Source organism: Eufriesea mexicana, unplaced genomic scaffold (genome assembly GCF_001483705.2).
Source record: "Eufriesea mexicana isolate 0111107269 unplaced genomic scaffold, ASM148370v2 scaffold5272, whole genome shotgun sequence".
Classification (NCBI taxonomy): Eukaryota; Metazoa; Arthropoda; class Insecta; order Hymenoptera; family Apidae; genus Eufriesea; species Eufriesea mexicana.
The window spans coordinates 25,174-36,341 of record NW_016913264.1 but is presented as its reverse complement, the minus strand read 5'-3'; the positions used below and the strand labels follow the sequence as shown (position 1 = coordinate 36,341).

The 11,168-nt window shown below is 49.9% G+C and overlaps 1 protein-coding gene across 1 annotated transcript in view; it reads left to right on the top strand.

The window, feature by feature from the left end:
• brp (ELKS/RAB6-interacting/CAST family member bruchpilot) overlaps positions 1 to 11,168 on the top strand; it is a 64,005-nt gene that overhangs the window by 41,939 nt on the left and 10,898 nt on the right. Inside the window, exons 5-9 of the mRNA XM_017906335.1 lie at positions 5,260 to 5,427; positions 6,703 to 6,870; positions 8,585 to 8,848; positions 9,180 to 9,569; positions 10,955 to 11,168. Of these exons, the coding sequence (XP_017761824.1) occupies positions 5,260 to 5,427; positions 6,703 to 6,870; positions 8,585 to 8,848; positions 9,180 to 9,569; positions 10,955 to 11,168 (1,204 nt within the window). The remainder of the gene's footprint in view (positions 1 to 5,259; positions 5,428 to 6,702; positions 6,871 to 8,584; positions 8,849 to 9,179; positions 9,570 to 10,954) is intronic.

Here is an 11,168-nt window from a genome sequence, read left to right as displayed (position 1 = left end):
CCCCCCCCTCTCTCTCTCTCTCTCTCTCGTTTTCCATGGAAAATTATTTTATCACCCATGGCTCGGAACTCCATTCAGTTACCACAAGAGCTCGCCATCAGCCATCAGCCCTTCACGCACTCATGCCACACGAAAACGATCGATTCATTCATGGTAGAGTCGTGTTTCACCCCATCCCAAAGGATCACCGTTTGACCGCCACCAAAGCAATTTGCAGGTCGCCTCTATCTGCACTCCGCAACGACCTTGAAATCATTCGCCACCTTGTACACCCCACGATCGACATCCCTGCACTTTTGTCCCGTGTTCGACAGTAGCTCCGCCAGTAGAATTGTCACCGATTTCTCTGTCCGTCACCGCTGACCCATGTCATCGACTCGTTTCACTCGTCTCCTCGCAGTCACCACACTGAACAGACATTAAGACCACGGACCACGAAAAGGATCGGTTATGGTAACGATCATCTCGTCATCCTTCATCTACTTTCCTCATCGACCTTCACTTTGCTTATCGTTTTCTCACGGTAGAGTCCACACAGGTTCGTTTGTCACGTATTCATTCCATCTCGATCGTCGATTCGTTTCACTAGCTCCGCATTCGATCATGCTCGAAGGGGTCATCGTCAGCCTGGACACAATCATCTCATTTGGTAGATCGTTCGATTTTTTTAGGCTCGCCACGGGAGGTTTATGTTATCGTCGGGAATCATGTTACGGAAGATTCGTCAGACACGATCATCGCATTTCTCATCACACGTCCATCGTCGTTCGCCATTCTCTCGTCGCGTAGAGTTCAAATGCAGCTAGCGTTCAGGCATGATGCATGCGTGGGAGAGTAGGGTGAAGTAGACAACTGTTTGCCACTCTTAGCAACATCACGTTTAGGTACGTCTCTTATAAAACATGCAAGTTTTCCTGGACCGACCCGAGGACCGTAAAAATCCGCAGCCTTAAGAGATGGCCCCCTTTTCTTTCTCCGAACTTGAGGAACTTTTTAACGATCCGGTAATCCTCGGATAACCGAGTAAAGCTTGCATTATCATATTCATAATTAAGTAGGATATCTCACAGCTAGTATCACCTTAATCGAGGTAGCAGTAATTAAAGTTATCCAGACACATTAATCTCCATTGGGATTCCTCGATGTCGCTGAACCAGAGTCAAGGAACGATACCTATCGAAATTACTCTGCCTAATTGCTACGCGAATCGTCGCGAACGATTATCAACCGTACGGAAAATTTTGTACACCTGGCATTTTAACTTTTATACACGAGTAGAGCTACGAATTAGTACGACTTACCAAGGATGAAACGAGAACTAGGAAATATTTCAGCGACAACGAGGAATCTCCGTGAAGATCGGGAATCGCTGGAAAGAATTCGCCAGCGATTCGATCGTTCGCTTCACGCCATTTTCGACGGCCTAATCTTATATTATACCGATTCGAATTCGCTAAAAGGAAATTCTCATAGACGACGAAAGATCGCGTAGATCGTTTGGTCGCGTTTGTTCGTGTTTGTTCGTGTACGATCACGCTTGACACTTTCTAGCTCTCGCGTCACGATTCGTTCGCCGATGAATCCTGACAGTCTATTAGAAAGCGCATGCGAGTTCTCGAAACGGTCCCTATACCCCGATGCATGCTGCATGCACGCAGACAACGTATCGTTACTCTTCGATGCATCTCTCATCATCTAGCCAGTCGTCTTGTTGATCGATTTGCGATCAGGTAAACGTATCATCGTTCAGATCACCATCGCCCTAGTCGCGAGTCTCCTTGGCTCGCGGGTCCACGATACGTGGAGACAAGCACGAAGGATGATTCGATTCACCTGCGATCCTCCATCCGATCTGTGGATCCTGCTCTTCATCTCACGATCGAACAAATTATTGCTCTGTCAAACATTACTCCGCGATTATACCGTGGATCCTGTCTACTTAACCTTTTGCACTATAGAGGCGACTCTGAGTCACCATTTAATCGGATTTCAAAGATCGTTATTAATTAACGTCTCGAATTTAAAATTGCCCAACGACGCGTGGAATATCGAGGTAAAATAATTCTTCGTCTTATCGTTGATTTGCACTTCTTATTTACCGTGTTGAAAATATCGCCGACTTTATGGCAGGAAGTTTTCGAATTACTATGTTTCTTTGCCGAGTGCAAAGGGTTAAATTTTTCCGAAATTTTCATTCGAATTGTTCCATCCTATTTTAGTTCACTGCCAATGAAGAGGAGTGGATTTAACACACGAGTATCGCGAATAATATGCACGCGATCGATGATCAAAGTAGAAAAATTTCGCAGATGAACCGAACATCGCTCTTCACCATCCGCATAGTCATATAAGGGTACAACATTAGCAGTTAAGCTAGAGCTAAGTTAGCCATAAGTCAGCAACGGATGGTGGTCCCCAATTCCGCTGAACTCGTTCGACTCCTTTATACCGGCGGAGTTACGACCGCCGATAAATCGTGCCGCGATCGTTAATAACGTTGCAGCGTTTAACGACGCTCGGCGTATAAATTCGTACGTGCCCGGAATAAGAATGGCCCGGTAAATCCGCGGATACCGAAAGCCGATCACGTTCGATCGTGACGAGCGGAAAGTTTCTCGTCTGTTGATTAAGCGACGAAAAATTGAATGAAACTCGCGGGGCCGGCGTCCCCTCGCGCCTAGCCATTCCGACGCGATCGAGCGTGGTCGCGCGGATCTTTCCGCTGTCTCTCCGTTCGAGGCACGCCGGAATTATGATTAGAGACGGTGACACGGTTCGTCGCGTTCCTTTCCACCGAATTTCGAGCGTTCGAAGAAAAGGGACGAGAAATTTGACGAATTACTCGGCGAAAGGGTCGAGAAGGACGTTGAGAGCGGAAGAGGAAGGCGGAGTTGGGCGGCCTTCGTGGTGAGCGAAGCATTATTAAATGTGGTGCCCCGATATTCTAGCTTTCTGAGGAGGTAAGGATATTCTTCACCCGAGAAAGAAGCACTTCCAAGCCACCACCTATCCTTCGTTTCCATCTACGTGATTACCGTATTATGTAACGGAGTGTTTCGATGTTCCGTAGTAACACTTTCTCTTACACACATACACTCTCTCTCTCTCTCTATCTCTCTCTTTCTATTCTCTCTCTTTCTCTTTCTCTCTCTCTCTCTCTCTCTCTCTCTCTCTCTCACTCTCTCTATCTCTCTGACTCTCGCTCAGACTGTTTGGGATGGCCAGTAAGTTTCCGGGGAACTCGAAACTTTTATAACGGGCAGGAGTGCTCGGCAAATTCCCGTGAAATTTTAGCCCGCGATCATGGATAATTGTATAACTACGTTCCCAGCGAGGTATCCACTTGCTGACTTGGAAATTAGTTTCTTAATTGACATGGAATTGCCCGCGAGAATTTTTCTCCGACCAAATCCCCGCGATCTTGCAACTTTCAACGATCAGGCAATCGGTATCGAAGTTTCCCTCGAAAATTCACCAGCCATCCCCGAAACCGTCTCTTTCTTTCTCTTTTTCTCTCTCTCTCTCTCTCTCTCTCTCTCTCTCTCTCTCTCTCTCTTTCTCTCTCTCTCTCTCTGTCCCTTTCTCTGGTGTGAGTCGTTGATCTGACTGTTCGCAATGGTTCACGTAACGCGCGCGGAAACGACCCGCGTCGTCGTTGCCCGTTGACGACGAGACAAGGCAGGAAAATTCGGCCGAGTTTCCCGCGTACGTGCGTGTGTGTGCAGCCGAAAACGACGATCGTAGACATAGTGAACGTAGAGACCTTGCGTCTGCCTCTGCGGCGCGTGGCCGTCGTCCAGAGACTCCGAGGAACCCGAGACGATGCGTGACGCCGCTTTGCCGATCGACAGCGATCGCCACGATCGCTCGCCTCTACGTAGACCTGTTGTTTTCACCATCTTAGCACGATATAGAACGCTGGAGAGAGGGGGGATCGAGGTTCGATCGTGATCCATCGACAGGACAGCTGCCGATCGACCGACACCGATGGCTCTCGTCGACTCCTCGATCCCTGGTGCTTTATCTTTGGGCCGAGATACGCGAGTACACGGCATCTGGCTGGAAAAGTCAGCCTCTGATCGAAGTAACCGGACGGGAAATTTGTCAAGATTGTGTCCGATCGTCTTCCGTCGATTTTCGATTTCTTCCGCGAAATTCCCGATCGCCGATCGCTCGGATTTTATCATAGGATTTACTTCGATCATGGGACGATTCTGCCAAAAGGGACCGCGATATCTCCACCATGCTGCGTACTCTGCTAGTTGATTAGTTAGAAAACATTTAGTTGTGTTGATTCTGCTTGCGATCCCGCGGCTGGATCTCGTAACGAGGTGATCTCGCCGAGGGATCCTCACGCGGCCTGCCGACACCAGAGTAGATCAGACGAGCGTAGTAGGTACGTACACGAATAATAAAGAGAGAGACACAATACATAATACGTTCCAGTTCTTCTCCCAGCTCTCCAGCCTCGAATAATCCTCTGAATTCTCTCACCATCCACCAAAGACATTCGTTCGAACACGTAATGAGTATATCTCTCGTACACGCAGGAATACACTTTGTTTGTAACTTTGTATCGTTGGTTTCGATATCGCTGCATGCTAAGTATGAAGAGTTCCTGTCCGAGTACGACGACGCATCGCCGACACGATCGACGAAAGGAGCGCAACGATTCGAGCTCGCGAACTCGTTCGAAAAGTCAAAGTTCGCGAGCTGTCCGATGATCGTGCAAACGAACATCTCGTCGGACGTTCAGTATATCGATGCTCGGTTTCGCCATGGAACAAGGCGAGGATCGTTCTTGCGTCTGATCGTCGAGAGCTTCTCGTTCCCTCGATTCGCGAATTTGTATCTTTCGAGCTCGATGCACCGTCACGCACACTGCGCGTTTTCGAGCGGAAACCCGCGGCAAGTTGCTCGAAAACTCCACGGAAGCCGTGTGCGTCGCTGTTTTAGAGTTCAAAGCCAGCCAGACCAACAGCCTGACAGTCTGGCTGGCTCGGTGTTCGACAAAGCGATTAGAGGAAGTGGAAAAGTTGGCGGATCGGAACGGAAGGCGAAACGGCTGACCCGTTTCACGGCCGATTTACGTTTCGACCGAGCGATCGAAGGGAAGTTGGCCGCTGATCGTCCTCGTACTCGGCCACGACGGAGAGACGACAGACCAGGCGCCTCCGTCGCTCGTTGTTTCGTCGTCGTTCGAGACGTAACCGGGTCGCACGGACTGATCCTCTCGTGGACGACGACTCTTTTTCGCAGCTGGACGAGCTCCGGACGGAAGTGCAGCGTAGGGATCAGGAGCTGCTCGCCATGTCCGCCAAGATGAAGACCCTCGAGGAGCAGCACCAGGATTACCAGCGACACATCACCGTGCTCAAAGAGTCGCTCTGCGCCAAGGAGAAACACTATAACATGCTGCAGGCTGACGTGAGTTCTCTTCCTCTTTCGCCCATTCGATCGCGTGTCTCTCGGCTTTGCACGACCCGACAGATCCCATTCGCAGAATCTAGCTCTCCTTTCCAATTCTCCATTTCATGGGAAATTCCCTCCACCTTGGGTTAACGCGATTTTCCTCCCCGTAGTTGCGCGGAAAGACGCCGCAACTCGCGTTTCGCCAGCCAATTAACGCAGAATTCTTTCAAATCGGCGCACGCTGCTCCTCGTAACCACGGAATTTATGCGAAATCGAGTTCCCTCGGATATCAACTTTTCTGCGATTCTGAAATACCGAAATTCTGAAATTCCGACCACGTTATTTTATCGAAGAACCTTGGGGCGATCGGAAGCGGAAACCGCGTCGCATAGGTTTCTATTTGTGATTTTTTGACGTGCATAAAATTGATACAAATTTGACATACACGAGCTTCCTGCGGACACCGCGAAAGCTCGTATCGGCTTTCTTATCGAACGCGGGAAAGTCGTGGCTATTCTAAATTCGAGCTATAAAGGAACGCAGCTAAATATACGATTGGAAGCAAGTTTTATTCCGTTTTATATCCCCGCGGCGGGACGGGAGACGTCGAAAGAAATATAGCCCTTATAAAATTTCTTGCGTTACAGCGACTCGAATGATCGAGATTCGTGTATGAAAGGAGACGTAAATTTTTAACCGATTTCCCTGAAACAGTTCGGTCGGTAAGGGATTAATTTACGGAGCCACTGGAAGAAGTTTGCGGGCTAACGAGAAATAACGCGGAAAGTTGAGCCGCCCGGCCATCGCGTAAACTATATCTCTTAATTCTAAGGTACATAAAACCGTACGACTTCTAAACAAACTGCAGCCTGGATTCTGGCGAAAAGAACGGGAGGAGCTTGCTCCGGAATTTGCAGGAAGCTGGTAAACTAGCTGGTAAACTCGATCGAACCAGCATTGGGTAGCATTAAACGCATTGATAAACGCAGCAGTGGCGGACAAAGGACGGGAAGGGGCCCCTTGATGTAGGGGGTTGAGGCTGGGGAAAATCGACTCGAGGGGAGGTCGTTATAGGGGAAAGGAAGGCCAGGCTGCAGGAAACTGGGTCGTGCAAAGCTACCCTCCTGCCGTTCCCTCTCCAAACGCTCCGCTGGACTGTTGGTAGCGTTTTCACGTCGCGTGCAGAACGCTGCCCGTGCAATGCGGATTGAATCGGTCCCGTTCGAGGTGGTTCCCACCTCCGCACACGATCGTACGATGACCCGGTGTGCGTGGTTACGTGCGTGCAGGTGGACGAAATGCGGCAGCGGCTGGAGGAGAAGAACCGGATGATCGAGAAGAAGACCCAGGCCGCGATGCAGGCGCAACAGGAGCGGAATCGCATGAACACGGAGCTCACGGAGCTCAAGGATCACATGGACATCAAGGACAGGAAGATCAACGTGCTTCAGCGAAAGGTGAGTGGCCTTGAATTCTTCGCCTTTGCATTTTTCCACCCGACGCTGCCGCCTATGCGAGTTGAAAGATCGGATCTTGGAGCAACTGCAAGGGGCCAAGCGTCCAACTTCGGGCTTTGTTCCACCATTTTGTTTCTCGCCGCGTGTCGCCCGCGCGAAATGGCGGGGATCGGTGTCTCCCGGGACGGAAGAGTCCAACTGGAATGGAATCGCGGTTCCAGAGGGACGATTCGTTTCGCTTCGACCGGATAGCTAAACACCTGGAGATAATCGCCACCGGTGTGAATTGGAGCTTAATTAATCACGCGGATCTAGTGGAATTACGAGTGCAACGCGTACTCTCGTCTCTGTGACCGATCCTCGACCCGTTTCGCGGAGACTCGAATAATTTATCGTTTATCGAATATGGAAGTAAACCTTGGTCATCCTGTCCTCCTTATCATCGCACCTTTCGCGAAACGATCACGACGGAGATAGCTGCAAAGAAACGATTAAAAGAGTATGGTACCGTATCGATCGAACGGACATTGGCAGAACGGTAACGCTGACGCTAACGTAATGGTATCGTTATCAGTGGATCTCGCGGTTGGCGAAAGAAGCGCGAATCGTCGAGCGATTTGCCCATTTCCCGACTGTGGTAATTAATTTCGCCGGGTCGTAGGGGATTTTGGCCCGGCGATTAATCAGCCAGCCGGATCAAAGAGGAAGCGCACGCTTAGCGTAGAATATTCGTAGGATGCGACCGCGGAGTGCGCATGAGTGTGAATCTTGCTGTCGATTGGAATGAGTGTGAGGCGTGCGCGCGCCCGCGCGACACACTTTTTGTAATAATGTTTTCCTAGTCGTGCTGTGTAAAGGCTGTAGTACGTAAAACCCGACATCCCGTTATCTTTAAGTTCGCACAACCCTTTAAGTTGGCCATTTTGTTTTGTACCCAGCCCCGTTTAAATAAAGCCAGTTAGAAGTTACTTTGCGCCTTTCTTTTATTTCTTTCTTATGTCTCACGCGCGTTTGTTCCGCGAAACGCACCCACGTATGTATCTGCGTCTCGTTCGAGTCGTCGGTGATCGACGACGGCCAGGATCGAGGAACTCGCGGAGCAAGGCTGTCATTTCGACGAAGGATGGATCAATCGGGCTGTCGTTGCTTACCGACGCGTCGACCGGAACGTCGCTTGGCAATTCCTTTTCGTCCCACTGTGTTTTATCATTTTTCTATACCATTTATTCACCATTCTTGTGTCCGCACCGCGGAATGCTTGTTTCTACATATGACTCCGTTTCTTTTCTCCCGCGGTAGAGATCCGTTGATTATTTGTCGCTGTATATCGCGAGTGCCTGGCCGAGTAAATGTCTCGTCGAGCCGTGAACAATGGCTCTGAAGATCGGTGATACGAGGTGGCAGGTAAGTAAGAATTTACGATCACATTAAGAGCTTGTGCACGCTCCTTCGACTACGAATTACTATCGCGGGTTTGACGAATACACCTCTGGTATTAACGCGAGCTAAAGAGAGAGCCTTTCATCCGATTAACCGCACTCGAAGCAGTCGCTTCGATCCTACGAAGCTTCGTTATCCCGGATCTTTCTCTCCCTCTCTTTCTCCTCCGATTTATTTTCTCTGGTTTTCCGTGTTCCACGGAACGTCCGCTTTCCTGCAATTCTGCACGTGCAAGGAATGGGATGTCTAACGAGACGAGTGGTTGTGACCGCAGATCGAGAATCTGGAGGATCTGCTAAAAGAGAAGGACAACCAGGTCGACATGGCCAGGGCGCGTCTAACGGCAATGCAGGCGCACAACTGCAGCAGCGAAGGCGCGCTGAGTAGCCTGGAGGAGGCGATAGGCGATAAAGAGAAGCAAATGGCACAATTACGGGAACAGAGGGATCGGGCAGAGCAGGAGAAACAGGAAGAGAGAGAATTACACGAGAGAGAGATCGCTGAGTACAAAATGAAGATTCACGCCCTGGAATCCGAGGTGAGTCCACTCAGTGGTTCCACTGATATTTCTTTGCCCCCATAATCCACCTATTAACCCCGTGTCGCTTTGGTAGCCGCGGACAAAGCGCATATCGATTAAAAATTTATCAAGCGTGCATCCAGACGTAGCTGCATGGCAGTCCAAAGTAAACCCCATTTAGCATCGTTTCAGTCGATACGATCAATAATCCCGCTCGAGCCGCTATGAAACTTTAACTTCTTGGCATTCGACCTGGTAGAAAAAAGAAATCGCGATTGCCCGAACGTCTTCGCGTCGCTTTTTGGCCAACGACCGACTAACGCCGCTTTCTGGACCCCGTTCACGGCAGGGGGAGAAATTGGGCGCCCGACTGGAGAGAGCCCAGGCAGAGAAGGATCGACTGGAAGCGAAGCTGGAAAGCTCTCAGTCGGAGCTCGGCAAGAGCAAAGCCGAGCTGGACAAAGCTGCGTCCGAGGTCGGTCGCAGCGGAGCCGACTGGGAGGCTGCCAAGCAGAGGCTGACCAGACTCGAGCTGGAAAACGAGAGGCTCAGGCACGATCTCGAAAGGTCTCAGAGCACCTACGGCAGAAGCACGCTGAATTCCACGCAAGAGATGGACAGGATTCAGGAAAGAGCCGAGAAGACTGCCGCGGAGCTGAGAAGGGCCCAGGCCGAGCTCAGGGTCACACAGTCTGACAACGAAAGAGCCAGGGCCGAGGCTGCTGCTCTGCAAGAAAAGGTAACGTACCGTTTCCACGTCCGTTTTATGGCTTCCGATAAATTTTCAGCCACCTACCAAACCCACGGATATACCAGCCACCGTCTATTATCGGATCCGCCGACCACGTGAACCGGCCCGGAATTAAACGATAAAATTTCTGAAATCCCACCGAATTCGATTTCGACTGGTCCGAACATTCGTCGAATCGTCCAATCGATGGACCAATCGCGTGGACGAAAGATCGCACACGCCAAGGGACCTGCCTTTCCATTCGCCAATTAATCGTCCAAGTATCCCGAACCACGGTTCCCGTAATCTGTAGCTGGTCGTTTCGCGTTTATTAACGAACGACCCGGTCTCGCAGCCTCGTTTCGCTTCCAAGAAGCAAGAACAATCGCCTTTAATCGCGATCGATTCACCGGGCCACCGCGGTCTGGTCCCGACCCATGCACGCCGCGGTAGTCGAATCTAATTTCCAATCACTCCTTGGTTCTTCTCGGGCATCGTCGCTGTTCCCGTGCCCCGTCGATGGCGCGAATCGAACCGGTAATGAAACTGCCGACTAAGTGGCCGGAAAATTGCACGCAGCCTCGTGCTCGAATGGAATCGAAGACGCCTGACTAGAATTTCCGTGAGGCTGGCTGAATCGTTGGCCCCGGCTTCAGGTCCAAGAGGGAGGCTCCATCTTTGCATCGTCCAGCCCTTTTCTCGGACTAATTATTCGAATCGATGTGTTTGTTCAACCCCCCTTGCAATTATAATCCATCGCTCGCTGTGGAAACATTAATAGACACGAGTGATGCAAGCGTGGGTAGCTACTTGCGGCAGGCTGAGGAGAAATTGATTTTAATTAACGCGACGTGATGAACGGGGAACACGTTAGGTCCATATTAATAACGGATCGGGGCTGACGTGCGTGTATTTTCTCCGACGGTGCAGCTATTAAGGGATACGAGACTTTAGAGATTAATTTCGCGGACGTAAATCACGGAGCAGAGGGAATTAAAGGGTTCTTGGCTACACGTTCCAATACTCGATCCCTCGATTATGGTTCCTTCGTTGAACATTCGATAGCTTTGCTCGACGCGATTAAATTCCAGATATTTACTTATTCGTTTCGACGAGCTTAGTAGCTCTTTGTACGATATAAAATTAAAAGATGTACAGTGAGGGACAGAATAATTTTCAGTATTCCTTGGGTAAGTTTGAAGCGAAATATCTCGAGTAAAAATAATCGTACGATTATAAATCGAATTTTATTTTACAGTGGAAGGTTAGTATTCTATAATTTTGGTAGAAATATAGTTGGTGGAAATATCGGGAAAGAATTATATACTATCCTTGGAATATTTCCGTGAAATGCACAGAATGTACGAAATACGAATTTTCGATCGATTTCAAAGGTGGAGAAGAATCAGGGCGAGGTGTACAGGCTGAAGGCCAGGCTGGAGAACGCGCAGGGTGAACAGGAGAGTCTCCGAGATGAGTACGATCGAGCACAAGCATCGGTGGCTCGTCTGCACTCGGAACGGGACAAGGCGATCGCGGAACTGGAAAAAACGCAAGAGGAACTGGAACGTACACAGGCTACACTCGGCAAGGCACAACTTCAGCAGG